At 48.2% G+C, this 27,057-nt stretch overlaps 3 protein-coding genes across 5 annotated transcripts in view; all 3 read left to right on the top strand.

Moving 5' to 3' along the window:
- Nucleotides 1-27,057, top strand: part of EIF2AK1 (eukaryotic translation initiation factor 2 alpha kinase 1) — a 293,498-nt gene that overhangs the window by 8,706 nt on the left and 257,735 nt on the right. The gene's annotated exons all lie outside the window — the stretch shown is intronic.
- On the top strand, nt 1,436-24,032 carry SMIM10L3 (small integral membrane protein 10 like 3). 3 transcript variants are annotated; one of them, XR_014840091.1, is made up of 3 exons: nt 1,436-1,828; nt 3,019-3,092; nt 22,192-22,330. XR_014840091.1 is itself a non-coding variant. In XM_085016572.1 (3 exons), the coding sequence occupies exons 1-3, from the start codon at nt 1,643-1,645 to the stop codon at nt 22,210-22,212; spliced, it is 432 nt and encodes a 143-aa protein (XP_084872698.1). In that variant the 5' UTR covers nt 1,436-1,642; the 3' UTR covers nt 22,213-22,328. The 3 variants fall into 3 exon arrangements, 2 of the variants coding, with proteins under 2 accessions (XP_084872698.1, XP_020943624.2); XM_085016572.1 differs by lacking the exon at nt 3,019-3,092 and adding an exon at nt 21,762-21,986 and having other exon boundaries at nt 22,192-22,328; XM_021087965.2 differs by lacking the exon at nt 3,019-3,092 and having other exon boundaries at nt 22,192-24,032.
- On the top strand, nt 22,270-24,032 carry FAM220A (family with sequence similarity 220 member A). The gene has a single exon (XM_085016565.1). The coding sequence runs from the start codon at nt 22,270-22,272 to the stop codon at nt 23,056-23,058; it is 789 nt and encodes a 262-aa protein (XP_084872691.1). The 3' UTR covers nt 23,059-24,032.

The following is a 27,057-nucleotide window of genomic DNA, read 5'->3' on the forward strand; positions in this document are numbered from 1 at the left end:
CGTCGTGGCGCAGTGGTTAACGAATCGGACTGAGAACCATGAGGTTGCGGGTTCAGTCCCTGCCCTTGCTCAGTGGGTTAAGGATCCGGCGTTGCCGTGAGCTGTGGTGTAGGTTGCAGATGGGGGCTCGGATCCCGCGTTGCTGTGGCTGTGGCGTAGGCCGGTGGCTACAGCTCCGATTCGACCCCTAGCCTGGGAACCTCCATATGCCACAGGAGAGGTCCAAGAAATGGCAAAAAGACAAAAAGACAAAAAAAAAAAAAAAAGAAAAAGAAATAAGGATATGAAATAGTTGGTCCTCCATGAGAAACAAGGTATCTACCCTCACGCCAGGTAGATCTTTGATAGAATCCTATATGCTTAAGTAGGAATTTATAAATTCACAGTCAAAAAAAAAAAAATCCCCAGAGTTCCTGTCGTGGCACAGTGGAAATGAATCCACCTGTGCCACGACAGGAACCATGAAGACGCAGGTTTGATCCCTACCCTCGTTCAGTGGGTTAAGGACGGAGTTGCTGCTGCTGTGGCTGTGGTGCAGGTTGGGCAGCCACAGCTGGGACTGGACCCTTAGCCTGGAAACATCCATATGCCTCATGTGCGGCCCTTAGAAGCAAACAGCAACTCCTCGAAACCCCAGAACACTTAAAGTTTTGAAAGTTTCAACAGTTTTACTTTTTTTTTTTTTTAATGTTCACTTTATTTTTTGTCTTTTCTAGGGCCGCACCTGCGGCATATGGAGGTTCCCAGGCTAGGGGTCGAATGGGAGCTGTAGTTGCCGGCCTACGCCAGAGCCACAGCAATGCGGGATCCGCGCTTCATCTGTGACCTACACCACAGCTCATGGCAACACCAGATCCTTAACCCACGGAGCGAGGCCAGGGATCGAACCCGCAACCTCATGGTTCCTAGTCGGATTCGTTAACCCCTGAGCCGCGACTGGAACTCCGACAGTTTTACTTTTTACATCAGAGTCTTTAATTAATATCATTATTAAAAGATTAAGTTATATGTACCTTGACACTGTAATCTACAGAGAGAGTAAGTTCTGCCTGTTGGCCCCAAGAAGCTTTCCTTTGCTTCTTTTTTTAAATTGTAGTAAGAACACATAACATTTACTACTCTAACAATTTCAAAGTTGAGCAGCCTTAAGTACAAACACGTTGCTGTGCCATGCTAAACCAACGGTTCAGATCCTCCTTTTGTTTCTATTTTCTTGCTGCCAATAGAGGGCAGGCAGACACAAGGTACCAGCCCGCCTCTCGAGGGGGCCACCTAGCCCACGCATGCGCTTCTTACCTGGGGAAGGTGAATGGGGCGGGGTCTAGGGGCGGGGCCAGGGCACGCAGGCGCGGCGCGGGCATTGTGACGTCAGGCGGCGCGGCCCCGCAGAGACGAGGCGGCTGCTAGCAAAGGCGCTTCCCAGAGCGTGACGCGCGGACTCCCCTCCCCGTGGCCCGCCCGCCGGCCCGCCTCGCCGCCGCCTCCTTCGCTCCCTCAGCGCGGGCCAGCGGCCGGGGCGGAGGCCCGGGGGCGTCGCGGCGCCGAGAGGGCGGGCGGGCTTCGGAGCGCCGGGCGGCCCGGGTCCGCGGCCGGTCGGTGCGCGGCGGGCGGGCGGGCGGGCGGGCGGCGGGCGCTGGTCTATATGGCGGCGGCTCTGTCGGGCCTGGCTGTCCGGCTCTCGCGCTCGGCCGCCGCCCGCTCCTATGGGGTCTTCTGCAAGGGACTGACCCGCACGCTGCTCATCTTCTTCGACCTGGCCTGGCGGTTGCGCATCAACTTCCCCTACCTCTACATCGTGGCTTCCATGATGCTCAACGTCCGTCTGCAGGTGGGTGAGCCGCGCCCCTCCGGCCCCTCTCCCTCGACCCTCCCTAAGTGCAGGTCCTCCCAGCGCGGCCCGGCCCACCTTTCCCAGGACGCTGAAGATGCCGCTGCGAGCTGCTAAGCCGGATGCTGAGCGTGTGCCAAGCACCGTGCGTTTCTCCCGCAACCCCACGGGGCGAAAACCCCGCTGAGGTTATTGTTATCCCTGAGCCGCAAACCAGGCGGGGAGGGGGGCGTGGAGCGGCTGGCCTCGGGTGAGGGCCTGCAGCTGGGGCGTGCGGTCCGCGGCGAGGCGGGTGGATGCTGCCGCCGGCTCGAAAGGCCCTGGCTCTGAAAGAGGACATTTTGCCCATAAAATCAGATTGTTAGGCCTGGAGGTGGGAATGGGTGGTGGTGGGGTTATGGTTGACTTTTCCAGTTCTCAAACTTGACGAAGCTTTGAAGAAAATTATCTCTGATCCTGAAAATAGGTAATTATCGTTAGCCAGTGTTCTGATAGGTTTATCTTATTTATCCTGGTTAGGAAGAGGGTGTGTATATGTGAAAGGCGTGCAGGTGAACGTGGGGGAAAATGAGGTGGAAGAGGAGGGAGGCAAAGGTTCAGAGGCCCAAAACAATTCCGATGTGAAAGAGTACACATCTACGCACCCGGCACCGTGGAGATCATTGTTGCTGGTGGTGACTGACGTTTCTGTATCCCCCCTCCCCAAATTCCAGGTGCCTCTTTTAGTGGAACGAAAGTCATCAGAAGGAGAATTACTTCTTTCTGTGTCTTAGATGGCTAAGGGCTGAGCTCCTCTTGGTTTCCATTTACATGGAGGCTGTTGCCTGCTGTGTGCCAGGCAAACACTGCATGATGGAGGGACGGTCCCCGTCCTGCAGGAACTTACAGTCAGGCAGTACTTCTGTTGCTCCCTGTTGTGCAGAGTGAGGAAGCCTGAGCAGTAGGACCCAAGTTTGATACAGGCAGGACAGGTGTTTTCTTTTTTTTTTTTTCCCTTCAGTTTGGTTGCATGAGAATATAATTGTCTGGGAGTTCCCTGGTGGCCTAGTGGTTAAGGACGTGTCGATGCCGATGCTGTGGCTTGGGTTTGATCCCTAGCCTGGGAACTTCTGCATGCCGTGGGCACAGCCAAAAAAAAAAAAAAAAATAGTAATAATATAATATAATTGTCTCTAAGCTTGGATGGTCAGATTTCAGGTATCCTTCACTGGTGATGGCAGGCCACATAAAACTTCAACCAGCTGTTGAGCACAATTGTGTTAAGGTGAGTTGTGATGAACCTGCCTATTTCAAGGCCCAGGTTTGGACACTTTTATGTGAGCAAGGGCTTACGGCATCCTTAGTGGTACCAGACTAAAGGAGTAGAAAACTCCGTCTTCCCAGTGGTATCCGTGAGTAAAAGGTCTTGGGGTAATGACTGGAATAAACCAGAAAGCTTGTGCTCTAGCCAGTTGTCAGTAGCCAACTGGTCTTCACAAGATCTAGTGATTTCCAAGAGAGATTGGAAATTCTGGTTTTGAAACATCGAAGTAAAGAAAAATTAACCTTATGAGCAAAATAAAATGTGTTTGCAGGCTATATTTGACCCCCACACTCCACTTTGGAAACTCTTGTGCTAGAGTTAAATATTTATAATTTGCAGTCATCTGTAAAAGTCACAAGAATGTAAGAGAAAATCTAGTATGTAGTGTTGAAAACACCCAGCTGTGTACCATTAAAAAAAAAAATCACCTTTCTTGGGCGTTCCCAGTGATCTGGCATTGTCTCTGCAGCAGCGTGGGTTTTGATCCCAGGCCCAGCACAGTTGGTTAAGGATCTGATGTTGCCACAGCTATGGCATGGGTCACAGCTGTGGCTCAGATTTGATCTCTGACCTGGGAATTTCCATGTGCTGCAGGTGCGGCCAAAAAAAGAAGAAAAAAAAAAATCGTCTTTCTCATTTGTCCGTTTACCTGTTTATGACCAGCCAAGTTAACATAATCACACACCAAACTATTGCAGTAGCCTCCATCGATTTGCCACAGGGCTGTTGGTGAAGTCTTTTAAAAATATAAATCATAAGAAAAAAAAAAGATAGAAAAAGAAGACAAAATTGTGTCCCATTGCTTATGGAATGCCGACCTGACTTCTTTCCACCTTTCTCACCTCTTGCCTGGCTTTCTCCTTGCTTGCGCTTCTTTCTCATCTTTTCTTGTCGATTCTCTGCGTGCCCCAAGCCCCTTCCTGCCCCTGGGCATTTGCACTTGCTGTCCTTTCCACCTTGAGTGCTCCTCTCATGCTGGTACATTCTCACACCTGGGTTCTCATTTCAGAGCGGTGTTTGGGGGTCACCATGTCGATATAATCTTGGGCCTACTGTCACCTCTGCAGGAGTGCTGAGGGCTTGTTTCCCGTCAATAAGGGGTGAAGACGTCCCTTGCCGTTACGCAGTTAGTTAGTGTTTCCAAATCCATTGTTTGTAAGGCAGAAAGATAATCTCTGGAAAGTTTATTCAGATGTGAATTTCCTAACAAGGAATTTGCACTGTAATGCTTGAGGGTTAAGTGCCTGTTGGAGGCGGGAAACTGGCTCTGTGATAAGAGTGGTGTGGGCAGTAAGGAGACCTGGACACACTAGGCTAGTGGGTGGCTTGGTGGACTTGATGCCAGGGGATTGTCCAGACACAGCACAGCTTTAGAGACCTGGAAGCTGAATGCTCTGGCTGTAGAGCACAGGCTTTTTGGTCAGTTCAGAGGCGAGTGGGAAGGCACAGACAAGGTGGTCCACCCGGTACCTTGGGGAAGGGCCGTCTAACTGTGTGAGGATTTTAGGTTTGATCTTGGACTTGGGTCAAGTGCAGCAGCAGCCATGTTACATGCTGAGGGGGACCAGGTGGGAGTAGGGGTGTCTCTTTAATAGTTACATCTGCTCCTTTAAACTCCCCCGCTGGTTTAGAGTTTCTGTTCGTTGGTAGAAAGGCATTAACGTCCCTGATTCCAGGGCTTAATTAGTTTGGCCTCTGGTAAAGGGAAGTGCAACAGGAAATAGAATCAGAAAAGGGGGCAGCGCCACTCACCCCACCTGCTTTCTCAGAGCACTCTGTACCTCCTTGTCCTGGCTGGAGTCAGTTTTGTGAGTTACCAGGAGTTTTCCCGCATGTTTACTCAGGACCCCCAGATCATCTGTCAGCAGGGCAGCCAGGCATTTTAGGGAGGTTGATAACCTTTTCTTCAGTTTGAAAGAGAAGACAGATGCAGAGGACCTCGTAAATGAGAAGGGCTAGGATTTAAAAACACCGTTCGCAGGAGTTCTGTTGAGGCTTAGCAGGTTAAGGATCCAGAGTTGTCTTTACAGCAGCTCAGGTTCACTGCCTGGCCTGGGAACTTCCGCATGCTGCGGGTGCGGCCAAAAAGGAAAAAAAAATACTGTTTGCAAACAAGCCTTAATCTCCTAGAGCCCATTCTAGGGAATTAAGCATTAATTAATCTTAACATCCTAATTATTTATGTATAATCTGAATTGTAAGGCAGTTAAAAAAAATAGGAATCCACACCAAATACCAGAGGTGGTAAAAAGAAGATAAAAAGTTATACTGAAACTTACTATAATTGAACAGATTATGCCTATAAGTTTTCAGTTATGTGTCCTCTGGAAGGAGTCAAGTATCTTAGCCCCAGGTCACCTAGATTCTTGTAACTATTAAAGGAGGAGGCCTAGGAGTTCCCATTGTGGCTCAGCAGGTTAAGGATCCAGTGTTGTCTTTATGAGGATGTGGTTCAATCCCTGGCCTGGCTCTGTGAGTTAAGGATCCAGCGTTGCCGTGAGCTGTGATGTAGGCCGCAGATGCAGCTCGGATCCCGCGTTGCTGTGGCTCTGGCGTAGGCTGGCGGCTACAGCTCTGATTAGACTCCTAGCTTGGGAACCTCCATATGCAGCGGGAAGCAGCCCTGGAAAAGGCAACAAGAGAAAAAAAAAAAGAAGAGCAGTTGAAAAAGATGACATCATGAAGGTGGATGACCGTCGTCAAACCACGCCTTGTCCTTAGTTTTCTGTGCCACCAGCCACACCGCCCTGTGTGGATCAGGCCAGGCCGAGAAGCTTTCATGGCGCCTCCTTCTGTGTGGCCCCTCTCCCTGTTTTGTTTCTAACTGCTCTTTCTTAGTCTCCTATCTCTGAATGACTTTCCAAGTCCAGCACTCCAGGCCTTTCCGTGTTGCCCCATCCCTTGCAGATCTATATTTATTCCTTCCAGTTCAGTGGAAAGAGTTCACGAGTGCAGGGAGGGCTGCAGAAACTGGGTGCTGTTCTGAATTTGGAGCAGGCCTCGTCGATGAGCAAGACGGAAGATGAGGGTCTTAGCCATGGAGATGTCAGGGTTAGAAGAGTGTTTTCATTTCATGCAGAGAAACCCTATGGTTGGTGCCAGCCCCCTGTGTCCCACAACGGTGGGAGGCTGGTCAGTGAGGCGGGCGGCACAGGAGATGGGGGCGGAGAGGCTCACGTGTTGTCTTGTAGGCATTGCAAGGACGTGGGCTCCATCTTACGTCCAAACATTTGTCAAGCTAATACCGAGCCCAAGACTGTTCTAAGGGTTAACTGCAGCTTGAAATGAGTTCTATTTTGTTGCTTGATCTACATCAAGCTCCTGGAAGCAAGTTGGAGGAAACGATAGCCTATTAAGAGAACATCATAAACGCTTATGAGCTTTGAAAAATCTTAAGAGGCAAAGTTAAAAGCATGAGCTCAGTTACATGTAGGAGTTTGTTCTGGCTTCTGGAATATTGAACAGCAGCCATAGACTTTGAGATGGAAAATTCCAAACATGTAGGAACGTAAAAATACTGTTACTCTTTCCTGTCTTTCCAGGGAATGTGATAATCATGGCTTTTCATAAACTTCTGAAAACATTTCAACCTACAGAAATGAACCTCCTTCTGGTTCATCGCCAGTGTGGTCTTCCGTGTCCTCACAGGGTTGGAAGGGCTAGGGACTGCTCTGGGGTCGCTCAGAAGAACGTTAATCTCATTCGGCTCCCAGCAGCCCCATCTGTGGAGGTTAGGCTTTCAGCATAAGAATTCTGGGGGGACACAGGCCTTCAGACCGTAGCACCTCCTGAAAGGTTTGTAAGAGCTGATAAGAATGAATTGTTTTTATTTTTTAATTTTTATTTATTTATTTATTTATTTGTCTTTTTTGCCTTTCCTAGGGCCGCTCCCACGGCATATGGAGGTTCCCAGGCTAAGGGTCTAATCGGAGCTGTATCCGATGGCCTACACCACAGCCACACAGGATCTGAGCCGTGTCTGCAACCTACACCGCAGCTCATGACAATGCCGGATCCTTAACTCACTGAGCGAGGCCAGGTATTAAACCCTTGACCTCATGATTCATAGCTGGATTTGTTAACCACTGAGCCACGACGGGTGCTCCAAAAATGAGTTGTTTTTAAACATGAGAACTAGGAGTTCCCGTCGTGGCGCAGTGGTTAACGAATCCGACCAGGAACCATGAGGTTGCAGGTTTGGTCCCTGCTCTTGCTCAGTGGGTTACCGATCCGGCGTTGCCGTGAGCTGTGGTGTAGGTTGCAGACTCGGCTCGGATCCTGCGTTGCTGTGCCTCTGGCGTAGGCGGTGGCTACAGCTCCGATTCGACCCCTAGCCTGGGAACCTCCATATGCCGCGGGAGCGGCCAAAAAAAAAAAAAAAAAAAAAAGCAAAAATCCAAAAAAAAAAAACATGAGATCTAAAACCCTTAGATGAGAGTGTAGAGGAAAATCTTCATGATACCGAGTTTGGCAGTGATTTCTTTTTTTTTTGTTTTGTTTTCTTCCCATTTCTTGGGCCGCTCCCGCGGCATATGGAGGTTCCCAGGCTAGAGGTCCAATCAGAGCTGTAGCCACCGGCCTACGCCAAAGCCACAGCCACGAGGGATCCAAGCCGCATCTTCGACACACATCACAGCTCATGGCAACGCCGGATCGTTAACCCACTGAGCAAGGGCAGGGACCGAACCCGCAACCTCATGGTTCCTAGTCGGATTCGTTAACCACTGCGCCACAACGGGAATTCCTCCAGCAGTGATTTCTTTTGAAAAGCGCAGGCAACAAAAGAAAAGGATAAGGGAGTTCCCACTGAGGCTCAGCAGGTAACAAACCCCCCTAGTATCCATGATTCTATCCTTGGCCTCGCTCAGTGGGTTAAGGGTCTGGTGTTACTGTGAGCTGTCGTGCAGGTCACAGACGGGGCTCAGATCCCCAGTTGCTGTGACTGTGGTGTAGGCTGGCAGCTGCAGCTCCGATCCGATTTGACCCCTAGCCTGGAACCTCCCTGTGCCATGGAGGTGGCCCCTAAAAGGCAAACAAAAAAAGGATAAATTGAATTTTGTGAGTATTAGACTTTGGTGCTTCAAAGGGTACATTCAGGAGAGTGAAGAAGGCAGTTCACAGAAAGGGAGAAAGCATGGCTGACCCTTGAAGAACATGGCTTTGAATTGCATGGATCCTCTTGTAAATGCTAACACTGCATGACCCGAGGTGGCTGGAATCCTCCGATGTAGGAAAAAACCCAGTCCAAAACTGGCAAAGGACTTGAATAGACACAGCTGTACTCGCACCATTTCTCCAGAGAAGATACACCAACAGCCAGTAAACCCATGAAAAGCTGGGCAATTGGAGCTTGTTTGTGGGTGGCCAGGCCACCAGCTGTGGTGAGGCCCTGATGCATCATTCGGATGAACTCTTTTTTTTTTTTTTTGTCTTTTTAGAGCCGCACCCTTGACACATGGAGGTTCCCAGCCTAGGGGTTGAATCGGAGCCATAACTGCTGGCCTACACTACAGCCACAGCCACGCCAGATGCGAGCTGCACCTGCCACCTACACCACAGCTCAAGGCAACGCCAGATCCTTAATCCACTGAGTGAGGCCAGGGATCGAACCCACGTTCTCATGGATACTAGTTGGGTTCGTTTCCACTGAGCCACGACAGGAACTCCTAGGATGAATTCGGAGCTCCAGGCACCAGCTTGCCCACTTCAGCCTCGTGGCCCTGGTGACCAGGCTCCCTCCCCATACTGGCCCTGGGGGGTACAGACGCAGTGTCTGCCTTGCCTCTGGCCTCTCCCAGACCCCACCCCACCCAACCCCCACCCCAGGTCAACCTGTCTCCCTGAGAGACTCGGGGCCCCTCCCGACTCTTCCTGTCCTGTCCCAGGGAAACCTGTAGACCTGAAGGATGAGTCACCACTCTTTTCTCACTGGCACAATTTCCCTTCCCAGACTCAGGGTCTCCCAGGCCAGGCTTAGTCTCCAGTAGCCACCACTGACTAACTGCTCCAGCTCCAAATCTGAGTGCAGCTGGGCAGGCTGAGAAACATTCCCCTGCCTAGCCCTTGCCTGACCTGGCACTGCCCCCAGGACGCTTCTCTGCTAGGGAGGCAGTAAAACCCAGAGCTGGGGGGTGGAAGTGAGGGAACTGCAAATCAAAGCTGCAATGAGGCAGTTCCTGTAGGGGCTCCGCAGTAATGAACCCATCTGGTGTCCGTGAGGACGCAGGTTTGATCCCTGGCCTCGCTCAGTGGGTTAAGGATCTGGCGTTGAGATGAGCTGTTGTGTAGGTTGCTGATGCAGCTCCGACCCCAAGTTGCTGTGGCCGTGACGTAGGCTGGGAACCCCTAGCCTGGGAATTTCCATATGCCTTTGGTGCGGCCCTTAAAAAAAGCTGCAGTGAGATACCACGTCACACCCGTTAGGATGGCTGTGGGCGGGGGATCGGGGATGTGGAGGAATTAGAAGGCTTGTGCACTGTTGGTGGAAATATGTGAAATAGTGCAGTGGCTGTGGAAGACAGTTTGGCAGGTTCTCAAAAAGTTAAACATGAAATCACTGTATGATTCAGCAGTTTCCCTTGTAGGTATAGACAAGTGAAAGTTTTGAAAACAGATTCAGGCATCATGCCCCAGTGTTCATAGCAGCACTTTTGACAGCCTCGAAAAGGTAGCCCCAACCCAGGTGTCCATCAGCAGATGAGTGGATAAACAACATGTGGTCCCTGATACAGCGGACTGTTACTCAGCTTTATAAAGGAATCTCATTCTGACACCTGCTAAAACTCGGCTGAATCTTGAGGACGTCATTCATAGAGACAGAGTGTGGAAGGTGGTTGCCAGGGGCTGGAGGAGAGGGAATGGGAATTGTTCAACGGAAACAGAGTTTTAGTTTGGGATGATGAAAAGTTCTGGAGATGGGTGATGGTGATGGATGGTAGACTTTGTGCATATTTTACTGCAATTTGTTTGTTTGTTTTTGTTTTTTAGGGTTGCCCCCGAAAGTTCCCAGGCTAGGGGTGATTCAGAGCTACAGCTGCCAGCTTACACCACAGCCATAGCAACTCGGGATCCGAGCTGTGTCTGCACCCTACACCACAGCACATGGCAATGCCGGATCCTTAACCCACTGAGCAAGGCCAGGGATTGAACCCGCATCCTCATGGTTGCTAGTTGGATTTGTTTCCCCTGCGCCACAACGGGAACTCCCTTTTACTGCAGTTTTTTAAAAAGTTCTTGAAAAGTGATTAGGCTCTTGGTGATTGCGGCAGTGTTAAGTTGCCATAGAAGTTTCTAAGTGCCTGTTCTTAATTTTGTTCTTCCACGGTCACAGTAGCAAATTGGGGAGGGGGGATAGGAGCTAGTGCCTTACATCCCTTTCAGGATTTTAGCTTACTCTGGGTGACACGGGAAAACGTTTCACTGAGATGTGACCTAACCTGATGTGGACATCATCGGGGATCGTTGTTTAAACACCTTTATTGTGGAGTTCCCGTCGTGGCGCAGTGGTTAACGAATCCGACTAGGAACCATGAAGTTGCGGGTTCTGTCCCTGCCCTTGCTCGGTGGGTTAACGATCCGGCGTTGCCGTGAGCTGTGGTGTGGGTTGCAGATGTGGCTTGGATCCTGCATTGCTGTGGCTCTGGTGTAGGTCGGCAGCTACAGCTCCGATTGGACCCCTAGCCTGGGAACCTCCATATGCCACGGGAGCGGCCCAAGAAATGGCAAAAAGACAAAAAACAAAACAAAAACAAAAACCTTTATTGTGAGAATATTCAAATATACACAGAAGCGGAGTACATTTATCCCTTAGAATCCACAAGAGGCTGGTCCCAGGCCCCCGTGGATACCAAGATTCATCACTCGCGTCCCGTGTCTAAAGTGGTGTAGCGTTTGCATCTCACCTGTGTACACTTGCCCTTAGATTTATAATCATCTCCAGATTACTTTTGTTACCTAATACAGTGTAGATGTTGTGTAAACAGTTGTTAATACAACATAGGTGCTGTGTTGCCAGCACACAGCAGATTCACGTTGTGCTCACTGGAACTTTCCGGAAAACTTTTTTTCAAAAATTTCTGTTCCTTTTTGTTTTTGTTTTATTCTTTTTTTTTTTTTTGTCTTTTTTTTTTTGCTATTTCTTTGGGCCGCTCCCGTGGCATGTGGAGGTTCCCAGGCTAGGAGTCGAATCGGAGCTGTAGCCACCAGCCTACTCCAGAGCCACAGCAACGCGGGATCCGAGCCGCGTCTGCAACCTACACCACAGCTCACGGCAACGCCGGATCGTTAACCCACTGAGCAAGGGCAGGGACCGAACCCGCAACCTCATGGTTACTAGTCGGATTCGTTAACCACTGCGCCACAACGGGAACTCCTGTTTTATTCTTTTTTGACCACCTGCAGCATATGGAGGTCCTGGGCCAGGGATCAGATCCAAGCTGCAGTGGCAACCTATGCTGCAGCAACGCCGGATCCTTAACCCACTGTGCCTGCCTGGGGATTGAACCTGCATCCTGGTGCTGCAGAGATGCTGCCGGTCCTTTTGTGCCACAGCAGGAACTCCTCAAACTGTTTCTGATTCCCTCTTACTTGAATCCTCAGATACGGAACTCACAGATAGGGAGGGCCAACTGTAGTATAAAGAACTGCACGTATCCATCACTCCTGTTCAACTCGTTGCCAACCTTGTTTTATCTCTTCCCCCCAGTCCTGCACTGTGTCCATCTGACCACCCCCATGCTGGAGTATTTGAAGTAAATCCCAGCCAGAATGGGTCACTTTTTTGGTTTGTTTAATTTTTGCTTTGAAGTAATTTGACTTACAGAAAAGTAGTCAAAATAGTGCCAAGGGAGTTCATGTTGTGGCTCAGTGGGTTAAGGACCTGATGTTGTCTCTGTGAGGATGCGGGTTCGCTCAATGGGTTAAAGAGCCAGTGTTGCCACAGCTGTGGTGTAGGCCAGCAGCTGCAGCTTTGACTTGACCCCTGGCCCCGGAACTTGCATGTGCCTTAGGTGTAGCCTTTGGGGGAAAAAAGAAAAAGGGAACCTTCTCCCAGCTTCCTCCTGTGCTTAGTAACCTAACCTCTTCCCTATCAGAGTGTGGTTATCAGAGCTAAGAAATTAGCAAGGGTGCATACTGTTTGGATTTCACTAGTTTCTTGCACCAGTGCATTTTTTTCTGCCCCCAAACCCCACAGGGCATTTAGTTGCCATGTCTTAGTCTTGTGCAGTCTGTAATTTCCTTAGCCTTGTCTTGTCTTTGATGGCCATCGGGCATTTGGTGGCTCGCCCTCTTGGCTGCTGTGAGTTCGGTTGTGCACATTGACGGAGAGGCACAGCTTAGGTACCTACCACGCCTTCAGTTCCAGAACACCACGGTGCAGCGAATGCTGCCGTAAAGGGAGTCGCACAAGCCTTTTCATTTCCCAGGGCATATAAAAGCTCGGTTTAGGAGGTCTCTGCTCGGCAGGTTCAGGTTCTGGCGTTGTCCCTGCTGTGGTGTGTGGGTTTAGTCCCTGCCCCTGGAACTTTTACATGCTATGGGCATGGCCAAAAATAAAAATAAAAGCTATGTTTTTACTGTAGTTTGTAGTTTACTGTAAAAGTGCACTAGGATTATGTCTCAAAAATATACATGCCTTAATTAAAAAATGCTTTATTGCTATAAAATCCTGTCATCTAGCCTCCAGTGAGTCATAACCATTTTTGCAATAGTAACGCTAAGGAGCACGGATCGTGGATCACCAGTACAAACATAATAGTAATGAAAACGTTTAAAATAGTGCGAGAATCACCAAAATGTGACACAGAGACACGAGGTGAGTAAATGCTGTTGCAAAAATGGTACTTGATCAATGCATGTTTGCTCTGACCTTCAATTTGTAAAAAACACGATACTTGGGAAACAATAAAGCAAGATGTGGAGTTCCTGTCGTGGCTCAGTGGTTAACGAATCCGACTAGGAACCATGAGGTTGCGGGTTGGATCCCTGCCCTTGCTCAGTGGGTTAAGGATCCAGCGATGCCGTGAGCTGTGGTGTAGGTTGCAGACGCGGCTCGGATCCCGCGTTGCTGTGGCTCTTGTGTAGGCCAATGGCTACAGCTCCGATTAGGTCCCTAGCCTGGGAACCTCCATATGCCACAGGAAGTGTCCCAAGAAAAGGCAAAAAGAAAAAGAAAAAAAAAAAAAAGCAAGATATGCCTGTATAGGTTTTGCGTGGACATATATTTTCATTTCTCTTGGTTATGTACCTAGTGGTGGAATTGCTGGGTCATATGTTAACTCTGCATTTAACCATTTGAAAAAAATCACTCTGACTTCGTGGTAAGAGCGGGGATGGGGGGTGGGGTTGAGGGGTTTAGCGGGGGGGGGGGGGCAAACCTTAGAGAAACAGGAGAAAAGTGCTGTTCATCAGACAGCAGCAGGATTGCATTGAGGGTGTATTTTGGTGTTGGAGCCAGCAGGCTTGCCTGCCTGCTTGCGTTAAAGGACAAGGTGGTATGAGAAAAAGACTCATTTGCATCTCTTTTTTGGTGAACTGTACATGTTCTTTGCCCATTTTTCCAGTGGGTTTCTTAGAGCTTTCTGTCTATTAGGTAAGAGTTGTCTTGGTGTTCCCTTGTGGTGAAGCGGGCTAAGGATCCGGAGTTGTCACTTTTTGGGTACAGCTGAAAAGAAACAGAAAAGACGGTATTGTCTGAGACAAGTTGACGTTTTTTTCCAGTTAGTATATTTTTGACTTTGTTTATGATGTATTTTTGCCATACTGAAGTTTACGGAGTCGCATTTAATAGTCTTTTTTGACTTATGGGTTTTGTCATAGAAAGGCCTTCCCAACTCTGAAGATCTAAGGAATTCGCGTGTAACGTATTCTGGTGCTAATATATCATGTTTTACTTTTAACTGTAAAGTGTTGGAGTTTATCTGGTATTTGGTGTACAATATTGATCCAAAACGACCTTTCTACAGACAATACTGCCATGGAAAACCGTGTGTGTCCTTGTACATACGTTCACTCAAAGGTGTGCTTCAAGGGAGTTCCCGTGGTGGCACAGTGGTTAACGAATCCGACTAGGAACCGTGAGGTTGTGGGTTCGATCCCTGGCCTTGCTCAGTGGGTTAAGGATCCGGCGTTGCTGTGAGCTGTGGTATAGGTTGCAGACTCGGCTTGGATCTGGCGTGGCCATGGCTGTGGTATAGGCCGGCGGCTACAGCTCTGATTTGACCCCTAACCTGGGAACCTCCATATGCTGCGGGAGCGGCCCTAGAAATGGCAGAAAGACCAAAAAAAAAAAAAAAAAAAAAAGTGTGCTTCAAGCAGACAGCCCTTTGCTTGGTACACGTTCTGATGCTAATGCCCAGACTGGGGCAGGACCTCAGCAAACACTTGCTGATTCAGTCTGCAGCAAAAAGTTGTAGGTGTAGAGTCCCAAAGGAAAGATTATACTCATTTGTAAATAATTTGTGAAGTTATTGCCCACTTTCTCTCCACTGAGGTTGTTGAACTGTGTGCTTCCTCCAGCAGTGGGGGGTGCCTGGGGGTTCCCTCCCCTTCAGCCGTTCCAGTCTGGGCCTCTGCCTCTGCCCCCCCACCACGAAGCCTGCGGTGGTCAGGCCACTTCCACGTTGCCATCCAGTGGTTCCTTTGTCCTCAGCAGCCTTTTGTCCTGGTTCCCTAAAACGCTCTTGCTGGCAGTGGTACTAACAGCTGTTTATTGGATGTGAGGGATGCTGGTCAGAGAGGGCTCGGTGCTTTTGCACGTTGAGGTCTCACAACAGCCTGAGGAAAGAGGACACAGCCAGCTCGGCCCACCCTCGCCCCTCGGACCTGTGAGTGCATCTTGGAGCATCTTGGTGGCGGAAGGAGGCGACAGGGCGGTGACCTGCAGGAGCTGCGGAGCCGGTTAGCGCGCAGGTGTGATTTGACTTCGCCGAGTGGTCCGTGGCAGGAACTCAGTACGTGTGTCTGCTTCCTGTGGTTATGATTCACTTTAACGCAGAGATGACCAGCTCTTCCTCTTTCTCATCCTCTACGCTGTGAAGCAACTTGAGGAATTTGTTTCAGCCACCTCCTCAGTCTGGTGGTTTTAGTTGTGAGCTCAGTGACCTCAGTGACGGTAAGTCCACTAAGATTAACACCTGAAAGCTGAGAGGCTGTGATGCTTACATGTGGAATCTAAAACATAATTAAAATGAATGTATGTGCAAAACAGAAACAGACTCACAGACATTGAAAACAGAATGTGTACATGTATGTGTAACTGGGTCACCATGCTGTACAGGAGAAAAACATTGTATTGGGAAAATAACTATAAAGAAAGAAAGAACGAAAACCAGTGGTTACGGGAGGGGGAGGAGGGAGGGGCAGATTAGGGTTTGGGATTAACAGATGCAAACTACTGTGTATAAAACAGATAAGCAACAAGGTATTTTGTACAGTCTAGGAAATAAGAGCCATCATCTTGGAATAACTTTTAGGGGAGTCTGTGAAAATACTGAATCACTCTGCTGTACACCTGAAATTAATACAATGTTGTAAATCAACTATACTTGAATTAAAAAAAAAAACAAAAACCGTGAAGGTGGCCTTGGAGCATGTTGGTGAGCCCTCCTCAGGCAGGACCACGCTCCAGGCCCATTGTCCACCCTGGCCGAGCAGCACCTGCTCCTTTCCCCACCCCCACACAGCCCCTCTGGGAATAGCCTTGCCAGCTGGCTTTCAGGGCATAGAGGCTGGGTTATTTTTAGTTTCTAGAGCGTTGGTATCCAGACCGTCAGGTCCCTGAGGCCATTAATAGCTCTGGTTGGGGAAGGGACGGTGACAGCAGCCCAGGAGGGCAGCCGCCGCCTAACTGGGTCAGACCCACTGTCACGCAGCAGGCCCGCTGTCTGCAGCCGCGGGACTCTTGCGGAGGACCCTGGACAGGCCCACCCTCTGGCCTCTGATTGTGTTCTCAACCTTTGTCACCTTTTTTTGGGGGGGGGGGGGCGGGGGGGAGGTAAGGAGTGAGTAAGCTCAGAAACGTCTCCCAGTCCTGCGCTTCCCTTTTCCTGATTTATACTGTCTTGAACTTCACAACAGACTTCCTCATTCTGGGGGGCAGGTCTCCGCTTTTGTGGGTATACTGTTTTGCGATCACTCATGCTGCTTAGTAGTTTGTAGACTTAACCTGGAGGGTTAGGAGTGGGCGATGACGGGCCAGCTGCGGCCAAGGACAGTTGGCCGTGTCGTCGCGCGTGCTTTGGCACTCTGGTGTAGTAGAATGTATGCAGTACCGTGAGAGTAAACCACAGCATCTGTTTCACCACAGTGGCGTGTGCATGTTCAGAAAGTATTTGAAAGTTATTTTGGGCTCTCAAAATATAAGTAAAGTGTGTAACAGTCTAATGGGGGAGAGTTGGCCAGTTGAGGGCTTAGAGCCAAAAGGTTTCACCAACCTACTGTAGTTGTTAAGAGAATTAAATAAATACATAGTTTATTACTGGACATACTTAAGAACTACAAGGCCTTATTCTGTCATTATTAAGTGCAGTGATTATTATTACAGATTGTATGATTACACTAATGATATCTAATATAAGACATATTAATATGATTCTGGCAATACGTCATCTTTCTGAATGGTACTAAATCCTTGTACAAGGACATAGTAAAAGTGTTAGAAATTAATTTTCCTGAGAGTTGGCCCTTATTAAATGACCTGTTTTTTTTTCAGACTTCAAAAATACATATTTAGGAGTATTTCCATTTCAGGAAAATACTCATCCTTAGTACATCTCAGATCAGTAAAATAAATGTAAGGTTTAAAATAATATGTTTTGCACAGTTCATTTGCAAGAACTGTCGAGAGAAGTTAATTAGATTTGACTTGGTGAACTTTGAAAGTGTTTATTTTGATTCGTAGCCAGAATTGCATCTCTTAAAAGGACAGGTGTAACAATGCGTGGTGATAGATGTCCTACTGTGATCATTTTGCAATATATACAGATATCAAACCATGTTGCACACCTGAAACTAATCTAATGTTATGACAATTATATCTAAATTAAAAAAGAATTGCACCTTATGTTTGTATAGGGCTTTTTTTACTGCTCAAATATATTTGTATCTGTTGTTACGTAGTGTAATGGTCACTTGTGTAGATACAAAGTTTTGAGCATGCCCCGTGGAGAGATGTATCTACCCACATGATGTAAATAAGCATATATATATACGTACACTTATTTATAAACCATGTATTTTGCACTACCAAAATATGGTATGTATTATAAAACACAGAAAAAGTGACAAGATAAGAATGAACTAGGCAAAAATGTTCTGGTGTCTTCTCCCATACTCCTTGAGGTGGGGTCACTCCGTTTTAAAGGCAGCTGGGCTGGTGGATCGTGTGGGGAGTTCTTCCTTCGGAGTTTACCTGCCACTGACTTAGTTGTTGATGCAGGAAACATTTCTAACTGCTGTCTCATTGAAGCGTGCAGTGCTGTCGGGCCTGCGACCCTGCGTTTTCCCCGGGGGCTCTTGCGTCTTCCTCCTTGGCGCCTCTGCTGGGCCCCTGGCCGTCTGGTCAGTGGATCTTGGAGATCCTGGCTTTCTTTATCTCCTCTCTGGATGTGTTGCAATAGGGCCGTCATTCTTCTGCCTCCCCAGAGCTGGCGACTGAACCTGGGCCCCAGCTCTGAGGTAGAGTGTTCACTGATGCAGCAGCTTGCCAGAGCCCCAGGGTCCAGCACTGCTGCCCAACCCCAGCGGCCCCCACCCTCCGCACTGCTGTTCTCCCCTCTGGGTGCATAACCCCTTCCCTTCCCAGGAGCGAAGGCCAGGAAACCTGCATCTCGCCAGTCACATCAGAGGGAGGAGACTGCAGGGTCTCTCTCCTTTCACAGGCTCACTTCTTCCTTTCTCTGCTCTATCCGAATAGCCTCCTCCTGGGCGAGATTCCTTTCCATTCTCGCCACCACACTGCAATCGAGGACTTGATCTAAAATTTCCAGGCTGAAGAGCCCTCAAGTGGCGGCTTGTCACCTGCTGGGTGAACTCCAGCTCTCGGCCAGTGCCTCCCGCTGCTGGCCCCTGGTTGGCTCCACAGCCCCATTCCTTAGCCCTCTTTGCTTTCTCCTTCAGCCTCCAATAATACTTGCTTTATTTTCTTCCCAGGGTACTCTTTAAATTTCCAAATAATTTATACAGTCGTATAGCTCAACAGTCTCTCGGTTCCACGGGACGGGTTAAGAGAAACAGCAGTTTCCTGCCTCAGGTTTCTCCATCCAGCCACCAGCTGACTCTCAGTGTTTCCTTCTCTGTCTCGAAATTGCACGCTTGCAGTGCCTGACTTTTCATTTTTGAGTTAATCTTTGTCCTACTGTGGGAGACGAGCTGTCAGCTTTTACCTGAAGCTGCACTTCCATCTTTCCTCCTCCCGAAAAGAGTGACTGCACTTGAGTTAGATTACTTTTCCTTAGGCTAGCCTCTTAGAAAAATTACTGAATACAATTTGTGTATGGTTAAAATTTCCATTTATCAGTGTTCTAGGGATATGCTGTTTTTTAAAGGAATATGTGCCAAAGACTTGTTTTTTAAAGTCATCGATTAATGAGGGAACTAGTAAGATGTTATAATCTGTTTAAAGGAGAATTTATTTATTTATTTTTGTCTTTTTAGGGCAGTACCCATGGCATATGGAGGTTCCCAGGCTAGAGGTCAAACCGGAGCCATAGCACTGCCAGCCTATGCCACAACCACAGCAACGCAAAATCCGAGCCACATCTTCGACCTGCACCACAGCTCACAGCAACACCGGATCGGGCCGGGGATCGAACCCTTGTCCTCATGGATACTAGTCGGGTTCATTACCACTGAGCCATGTGGGGAACTCCTAAAGAAGAATTTAGGTAAAACCCACGCGTGTAATCAAGAGTGCTCCAGTGAATGTGAACATGGGTGTGAAACTGGTCAGCGTGCTCCGGGCAGTGAGCCCATTGTATTCCTCTGGATAGGATTCATTTCCAGCATTTCCATGTCTTTGGAGAGGAAGCCACTTGCCTTCCTCTCCGATTTTCTACAACTGTAAGCAAGTTGTCAAGCCGCGAAGACAAAGTTGTGGAGCCCGTAAAATTGGGTAACTCAAAGAATGCTCTAGACAGCACACCCAGTAATGTTGGTTTTTTGTCCATTTCAAAGCCTTTCACAGTTTTGCCCCAGTTGGGGCATAATGTCACAGAAAGATTATTCTTGGTCACAGAAGAAAGGCTGGTCTCAGTATGTTTGCAGGTGCCTCAAGAGTGCTGACCAGACAGGCCGCCTCGAGTTCGCTCTTGAGCAACTGGTAAAGTCACAAATCAGCTTCTGTGTAGAACTTCTGTGCAGAATGTCTCATGCGGAATTTCAGACAAGCTTTGAAAACCTCTGTTTGCTAGTCTTAGAGTGGGCAACTAAGCCCATGAAGCTTTCTGGGCCATGTTTTTACCTTAGTGTGTAGAAATATGGGTGAATTCTTCTTTTAGAGAAGCTCCATAATTTGCTGAGATTCCTGACAAGCCAGTGAGTGATCTGAGGCTGGAATCTTGGATGCCAAGACCCCTCCATGCTGGTTTTCCTGGGAGGGCCTTGTAGACATCAGATCCAAGTAAAGTCATCCTTGATTCCTTCAGAGTGGCTTGTCATGCCTGTGTCCCTGAGAAGCATTCTCAAATAGGACACTTTGAATAAGGCCTTGGTCACCCAGTTGAGTCATCAACTGGTTAAGGGGAGGACAGATTTTTGTTTGTTTTGTGGCGTTTAAAAAATTTTATTGGGAGTTCCCGTCGTGGCTCAGTGGTTAATGATTCCGACTAGGAACGATGAGGGTGTGGGCTTGATCCCTGGCCTCGCTCAGTGGGTTAAAGATCCGGTGTTGCCGTGAGCTGTGGTGTAGGTCGCAGACGCAGCTCGGATCCCACGTTGCTGTGGCTGTGGTGTAGGCTGGGGGCTACAGCTTCTATTAGACTCCTAGCCTGGGAACCTCCATATGCTGCGGGTGCGGCCCTAGAAAAGAAAAAAAACTAAAATTAAAAAAATAAAAAATTTTATTGGAATATAGTTGACTTAAGTTGTTAATTTCAGGCGTATGGCAAAGTTGAAATCAGTTATACTTAATACACATCTTCAGTCCTTTTCAGATTCTTTTCCCATGTAGGCTATTCCCAGTATTGAGTAAATTGCCCTGTGCTGTACAGTAGGTCTTGTTACCTATCTGTTGTTTTTTCCTATTTCAGTTTATTCTTGTTAGAGTATAGTTGACTTACAGTGTTGTGTTAATTTCTGCTGTACAGCAAAGCGACCCAGACACACGCACATTGTTTTTCTCACACTGTCTTCCATCACGCGCTAGCCCAGGAGATTGGGTACAATTCCCTGTGCCCATCTCTTTTATGTACAGTAGGGTGTATATGTCAGTCCCAACCCCCTAATTTATTCCTCCCTGCCCACGTTTCCCCTTTGGTAAACATAAGCCTGGTTTCCAGATGTTCGAGTCTGTTTCTCTTGTGTAAGGTTTTAGTACCCTTTTTATTAGATTCCACGTATTAGTGATCTCCTATGATATTTCTCTTTCTCTGGCTTCACTTGGTATGGTAATTAATTTTTTTTTTTGCCTTTTTTTTTTTTTTTTAGGCCGTATGTGTGGCATATGGAAGTTCCCAGGCTAGGGGTCTGATCCGACCTGCAGCTGCCGACCTACACCACAGCCACAGCCACAGCCATGCCAGATCCGAGCCTGTCTTCAGCCTACGCCACAGCTCACGGCCATGCCAGGTTCTTAACCCACTGAGCGAGGCCAAGGATCGAACCCGAATCCTCATGGATACTAGTTGGGTTCGTTATTGCTGAGCCACAGCGGGAACTCCAGAATGATAATTTCTAGGCATACACACACACACACTGCTGCAAATGGCATTATTTCATGCTTTTATGGCCGAGCAGTGTTCCATGGTGCGTGTGTACCACGTCTTTAATGCATTCCTCTGGTGATGGACATTTAGGTTGTTTCCATGTCTGGGCTGTTGTGAATAGACAGTACTTCAGTGAACATTGGGGTACATGTGTCTTTTCGATTAGAGTTTTCTCCAGATCTATGCCCAGGAGTGGGGTTGCTGGATCATACGGTAGTCCTATGTTTAGTTTCTAGGGGAATTTCCATACTGTTCTCCGTAGTGGTTCTACCAGTTTGCATTACAACCAAACCCCGTCCACATGGATACTAGTGAGTTCCTCACCTCTGAGCCACAGCAGGAACTCCAGGAAACTGCAAAGTACTGTTTTTTTTTTTTTTTTTTTTTTTTTTTTTGTCTTTTGTCTTTGTTGTTGTTGTTGTTGTTGCTATTTCTTGGGCCGCTCCCACGGCATATGGAGGTTCCCAGGCTAGGGGTTGAATCGGAGCTGTAGCCACCGGCCTACACTAGAGCCACAGCAACGCGGGATCCGAGCCGCGTCTGCAACCTACACCACAGCTCACGGCAACGCCGGATCGTTAACCCATAGAGCAAGGGCAGGGACCGAACCCGCAACCTCATGGTTCCTAGTCGGATTCGTTAACCACTGCGCCACGACGGGAACTCCCCAGTACTGTGCTTTTTGTTGTGATTTCTTCTTCTTTTTTAGCTTTTTAGGACTTCACCTGTGGCATATAGAGCATATAGAAGTTCCCGGGCGAGGGGTCGAATTGGAGCTGCAGCTGCCAGCCTACCCCACAGCCACAGCAGAGCCAGATCTGAGGCCAGATCCGAGCTGCACCTGCAAGCTACACCACAGCTCACGGAACACCGGGTCTTCAACCCACTGAGTGAGGCCAGGGATCGAACCCCCGTCCTGACGGATATTAGTTGGGTGCGTAACCCGCTGAGCCACAACGGGAGCTCCTTCGTTGTGATTTCTAAGTCATAGGCTGATATCCTGTTTTCTGTCAAAATGTAGGAATTCCTGGTACCGAAGAGTGTTGAAAAGATCTTCGTACCGGGCAGTGTCTGGTGGGCGTGGACTCTCTTTGGCTCCCGTCTTCATTGTAACACTTTAATTTGATGGTCTTTTCCAGGTTCACATTGAGATCCATTGAACCTTCCTCGGACTGGCAGGTGTGTCCCGGGGCTCAGGGCACCAGCGAACACACAGCATGAGGGACGGAAGGGGGACTCTTGGTGCCCGCCTCACAGCGGAGAAGGGAGCGGGCGGTGATTCAGACAGACTACTGTGTGGACTTGAGCCAACGCAGGAGAGCCCTGGGCCATCCGGTACAACTTCCAGGGTGAGTAAGCCTGCGGTTGCTGCAGATGGAAGTTCACAGAATGGGGAGATATCACTGGAAATGGAGACGGATCTGAGTGCGGGCAGCCTTCTGCTTCGCAGTGGCAGCAGAGCACTTCCACGTGGGCACAAACCAACAAGGGGAAATTCAGCTTCAGCAGCTGCTCAGCGTGAGACTGTGGGTTTGCTCTTTGCTCCTCTGGAGGAGTGTTTTGCTGGGGTGTCCTGTGGTGCCGGGGACGCCCAGATGAAGGACCGCCTGCGAGGAGGGCCCCGGGCCTCCGACAGCTGCAGAGCTCCGAGCCGCCGAGGGGAGCCTCGGGAGTCAGGACTACCGTGCCACCCGAAGCCGTCAGAACCCAGCGTTTCTGAGGATGAGCCACCAAGGGCTCTGCTGGAGAGGCCGGGCTCGGAGTTGCAGCCGCCTTGCCTGCGTTCCGTCCTGTCTGCGCTGCCACACGCACATCCTCACGTGTTCTTGAATGATGAGAAAAAATGCGTTTCCCCTGGCCATGCAAAGCCCATGTTTTCGGAGCCAACAGTAGAATACAAGAGAATGCTTTCATGTGTAATAAGTACCTCAGATGGTCTGCAGATAACACTGGCCTTACTGGCTCCACAAGCCTTTGAATTAGTGAATCTGTTATGCCACAGTTAAGGTACAGGCAGAACAATAAAAATAGATTAATTTTAAAAGTTGTCCTAGAATGATTTCTTTCGCATTAAGTCTGGATGCAAACAGTGCAGCCGTGAAGCTCCTGCTTTGGTTTGTATGTCCAGACAGACTTAAAGTAAGTAGAATTTAAACTCGTGGGAAGTGTAGGGAAGGAGATCGTTGAGTTTTAAATTGTGCATGAAAGACACTGAGGATTGGGCAGCCGTTCAAGGAGAATCTTGATATATCCTGTATAAACACCAGGTTAGAACTGAAAGACAGAACCAAGTTTTTAATATTCTTTGAACACCCATATTCTCAAGGGCTACTGTTCCCGATCCTGTCTCTCCGACCGTCTCCGACCAGCTAATGGAAATAGATGTTTTTAAAGTCCTCTCCTCGGCACTTGCTCTGAGCCAGGCTGAGTTGATGGTAAGCTGTTACCACTTCTGAATTTTGTCAAATAATTTTGGTCAGCAAAATCTGATTGCTCTTCTCACATCCCTTTCCTTCCACTGGAAATGCAATTTAAACGGAGGCCCTATGGTGAAAGTTGCAATATTAACCTAACTTTAGATAACCCTTTCTCAAACCGGGACCCTAGCAGTGTTACTCGAAGTGAAAATGAGCTTGAGCCCATCTGCCAGAGCTCAGTTCCAGAGAGGCCAATCAAGGACTTCCCTTCCAGAAGGATTCCGGTTTCTAGGAGTCAAGGTCTCTCTTACACTGAGGTTTTTCTGAGATAACTCCTTTTGTTGTTAGTTGCTACCTTTGATAAAAGGCACTTAAGAGTGTAAGTTTTTAAGGAATCCCAAAGTAAGACTTAACCATTTTCGGAATTATCGATTGCATATATATATATATATCAGTTTATATTGTGTGCTATAGTACCATGCTGTGTGCTATTTTATTGTTTTGGCAAAATGAAAAATAAATCCTGTTCTTTAGCATAATAAATGTCTTATTTTATCTGTGTAGTCTTGGTTCTTTCTGTCTTAATTATGAATGCTGCTGTCCTAGTACCTAAGCCTTTTAGCACCAAGCGGTTTGCTGATTTAGAAGACTGGAAGCAAAGGACAGAAAACAAAATGTAGGAGTTCCCGTCGTGGTGCAGTGGTTAGCGAATCCGACTAGGAACCATGAGGTGGCGGGTTCGATCCCTGCCCTTGCTCAGTGGGTTGGGGATCCAGCGTTGCCCTGAGCTGTGGTGCAGGTTGCAGATGCGGCTCGGATCCCATGTTGCTGTGGCTGAGGTGTAGGCTGGTGGCTACAGCTCCAATTAGACCCCTAGCCTGGGAACCTCCATATGCTGCGGGAGCAGCCCTAGAAATGGCAAAAGGACAAAAAAAAAAAAAGAAAACAAAATGTAGTTACCTTGGAACTCAACTCTCACTGTCCTCCCGCTCTGTAATGAAATAGTGTATCCTGGTCCTTAGAGGGAGTTCCCGTCGAGCCCCCAGATAAGAGTCCTTATGAAAAAGCTGTCTCTGGCTTGTCTAAAAGACACCGTCTTGGTCAAATGAGTAGAGCTCTGGTTAGGGGACAATGTTTGGGGTTCACAGTGGGTGGTGAGATGAGATGACACATTTCAGTGTTTTAGCATGGGAACTGTCTCCCCCCCCCCCTTTTAGGGTGGAACACTCAATGCATGACTCACCGTTTCATTTCCTTTGTTTTGTAAATTGCAAGCATGTAAATTTTTAACCATTTGTAAAGAATAAATACAGCATTTCCTATTTAGCATCAAATGCTAAACTGAAGTGTGTTCACGTAGTTATATCAGAATAAGTTGTGGTTTGCTAAAAATTTGTAGAAAAGCTCACAACTTTCTTCTTCACATGAACTTTTTTTTTTTTTTTTGCTTTTTAGGGCCTCACCCAAGGCACATGGAGGTTCCCAGGCTAGGGGTCCAATTCGGAGCTACAGCTGCCAGTCTACACCACAGCCACAGCCACAGCCACGTGGGATCCGAGCCGTGTCTGCGACCTACACCACAGCTCACGGCAATGCCGGATCCTTCACCCACTGATCGAGACCAGGGATCGAACCCTCCACCTCATGGTTCCTAGTCGGATTTGTTTCCGCTGCATTATGACGGGAACTCCCTCCCACATTAATTTTTTAGTACACGTATACCATGCCAAATGTTTTCCCTTTGGTGCTTTATTGGTTCCGGTTCTGTCTGAAGTTGACCTTCCGTGGAAAGTTCTAGGTGTGGAGAGGTGATAAATAAAAGGATGAAGTTTCATGCCTGTGGAAGGAGGCCTTTGGTAAACACTTATTTTTGAAGCAATTGGTACATAAATGAGATATTCTTTTGATTGAATGATGAAAGTGTTCACATATTTGAAATATTTTAAGGTGTGTCACTTTGGCAATGAAAACTAAGGGAAACCTGTTTTGAAAGTTCTTTTTTTTCGGGGGGGGGGGTGGTGCACATGGAGGTTCCCAGGCTAGGGGTTGAATTGGAGCTGTAGCCATCAGCCTACGCCACAGCCACGCCGGATCCGAGCCTCATCTGCGACCTCTATACCGCAGCTCGAAGCAACGTTGGATCCTTAACCCACTGAGCGAGGCCGGGAATCTAACCTGTGTCCTCAGGGATGCTAATCAGACTTGTTTCTGCTGAGCCACAAGAGGAACTCCTGTTTTAAAAGTGCTGACACAGGTGTGCATTTTCTTCTCTTTTGCTTTTATGGATTCTACTCTTAAGGGCTGAACTGTGCATGGTCACTTTATTTTTCATTTATTTTTTTAGGGCTGCCACCCGCAGCATGTGGAAGTTCCTGGGCTAGGAGACAATTGGAACTACAGCTGCCGACCCTTCACCACAGCGACGCCAGATGCCAGCCTTGTCTGAGATGTGCATCACTGCTCACAGCAATGCCGGATCCTTGACCCCCTGAGCAAGGCCAGGAATCAAACCCTCATCCTCATGGACACTAGTCAGGTTCGTATCTGCTGAACCACAATGGGAACTCCCTGCACAATCACTTAAGAAACGCATATAGCACAAAATCTTGGACTCGGTCCTTTGCATTTGGAAATCATACAGTCTTTTTTTTAAATAACATTGGAATGAATGTTAAGGTCTTGAGATGACTGAAGTGGCAAGCCTGTGGTGAATAAAAAATTAAACTTTTGAATTTAAATCAGTCATTACATGGCTTGATTTTATAAGTAGGAAGTAAAATATAGATTTTGGTGCTTGGTGTGTGTATTCTAAAACGCATATAGACTATTTGCTGTAATTTCACACAGAATAAGAATGCGTTATAAGATTTTCTTTGCATTTTCCCATAGGTAAATTTAAAGTTCTTTTTAAACCTTTCAAGGAGAGGAAATGGAATTAAGAGAGAGTTCCCTGGTGGTGCAGTGGGTAAAGGATCTGGCGTCACTGCTGTGGCACAGGTTCAATTCCTGGACCGTGGAACTTTTGAATGCCATGGGTGCAGCAAAGAAAAAGAAAGGAAGAAAGAAAGAGAAACCGAGAAAGAAAGGAAAGAATGAATTGAGTTCATCACGGGTGAAGGATCCAGTGTTGCCACCGCTGTGGCCTAGGTCACAGCTGCTGCTCAGATTCGGTCCCTGGCCTAGTAACTGCCATGTGCTTTGGGTGTAGCCAAAAAGAAAACAGAAGAAAGAAACCTCTAGTTCTTTGCAGGACATCTAAAGGGATTCACAGCTAGGACCCTTGTCACCACCACCACCCCCGCCCCCTCCCATGACTTGATAAAGACTCAGATCTTTAGAAATGCCTACGACTGTTAGGGGGATCGGAGAAAAGAAGAATTGGCTTATTTTCCTTGCAGGTACTTTGCTCCCCCTGGGGAACATACACTTGTCTGAACTCACCTAGACACCGAGACTGCAGCAGTATTGGAAACAAACTCACTTTCTGGCCTTGTGGTGCCTTTGAGAGAGTAAATCGAGCCAGATTCTGGTCCCTGCCTTCAGATGAGTGGCCTGCAGCCTTAATTCCTTGTTGAGTCCTTGCTAACG

The sequence above is a fragment of the Sus scrofa genome, chromosome 3 (assembly GCF_054392235.1).
Source record: "Sus scrofa isolate SSC_HxYL_T2T_F1_AM1 chromosome 3, Sscrofa_HxYL_maternal_Yorkshire_Landrace_v2.0, whole genome shotgun sequence".
Classification (NCBI taxonomy): domain Eukaryota; kingdom Metazoa; phylum Chordata; class Mammalia; order Artiodactyla; family Suidae; genus Sus; species Sus scrofa.

What these genes read in the sequence shown, in the direction of transcription:
- SMIM10L3 (XM_085016572.1), top strand. Translation starts at nt 1,643, where the DNA reads ATGGCGGCGGCTCTGTCGGGCCTGGCTGTCCGGCTCTCGCGCTCGGCC. An exon ending in TGCTCAACGTCCGTCTGCAG is followed by an intron (nt 1,829 to 21,761) that starts GTGGGTGAGCCG and finishes CTTCTTTTTTAG; the next exon opens with CTTTTTAGGACTTCACCTGT. An exon ending in TCCTGACGGATATTAGTTGG is followed by an intron (nt 21,987 to 22,191) that starts GTGCGTAACCCG and finishes GGTCTTTTCCAG; the next exon opens with GTTCACATTGAGATCCATTG.
- FAM220A (XM_085016565.1), top strand. Translation starts at nt 22,270, where the DNA reads ATGAGGGACGGAAGGGGGACTCTTGGTGCCCGCCTCACAGCGGAGAAG.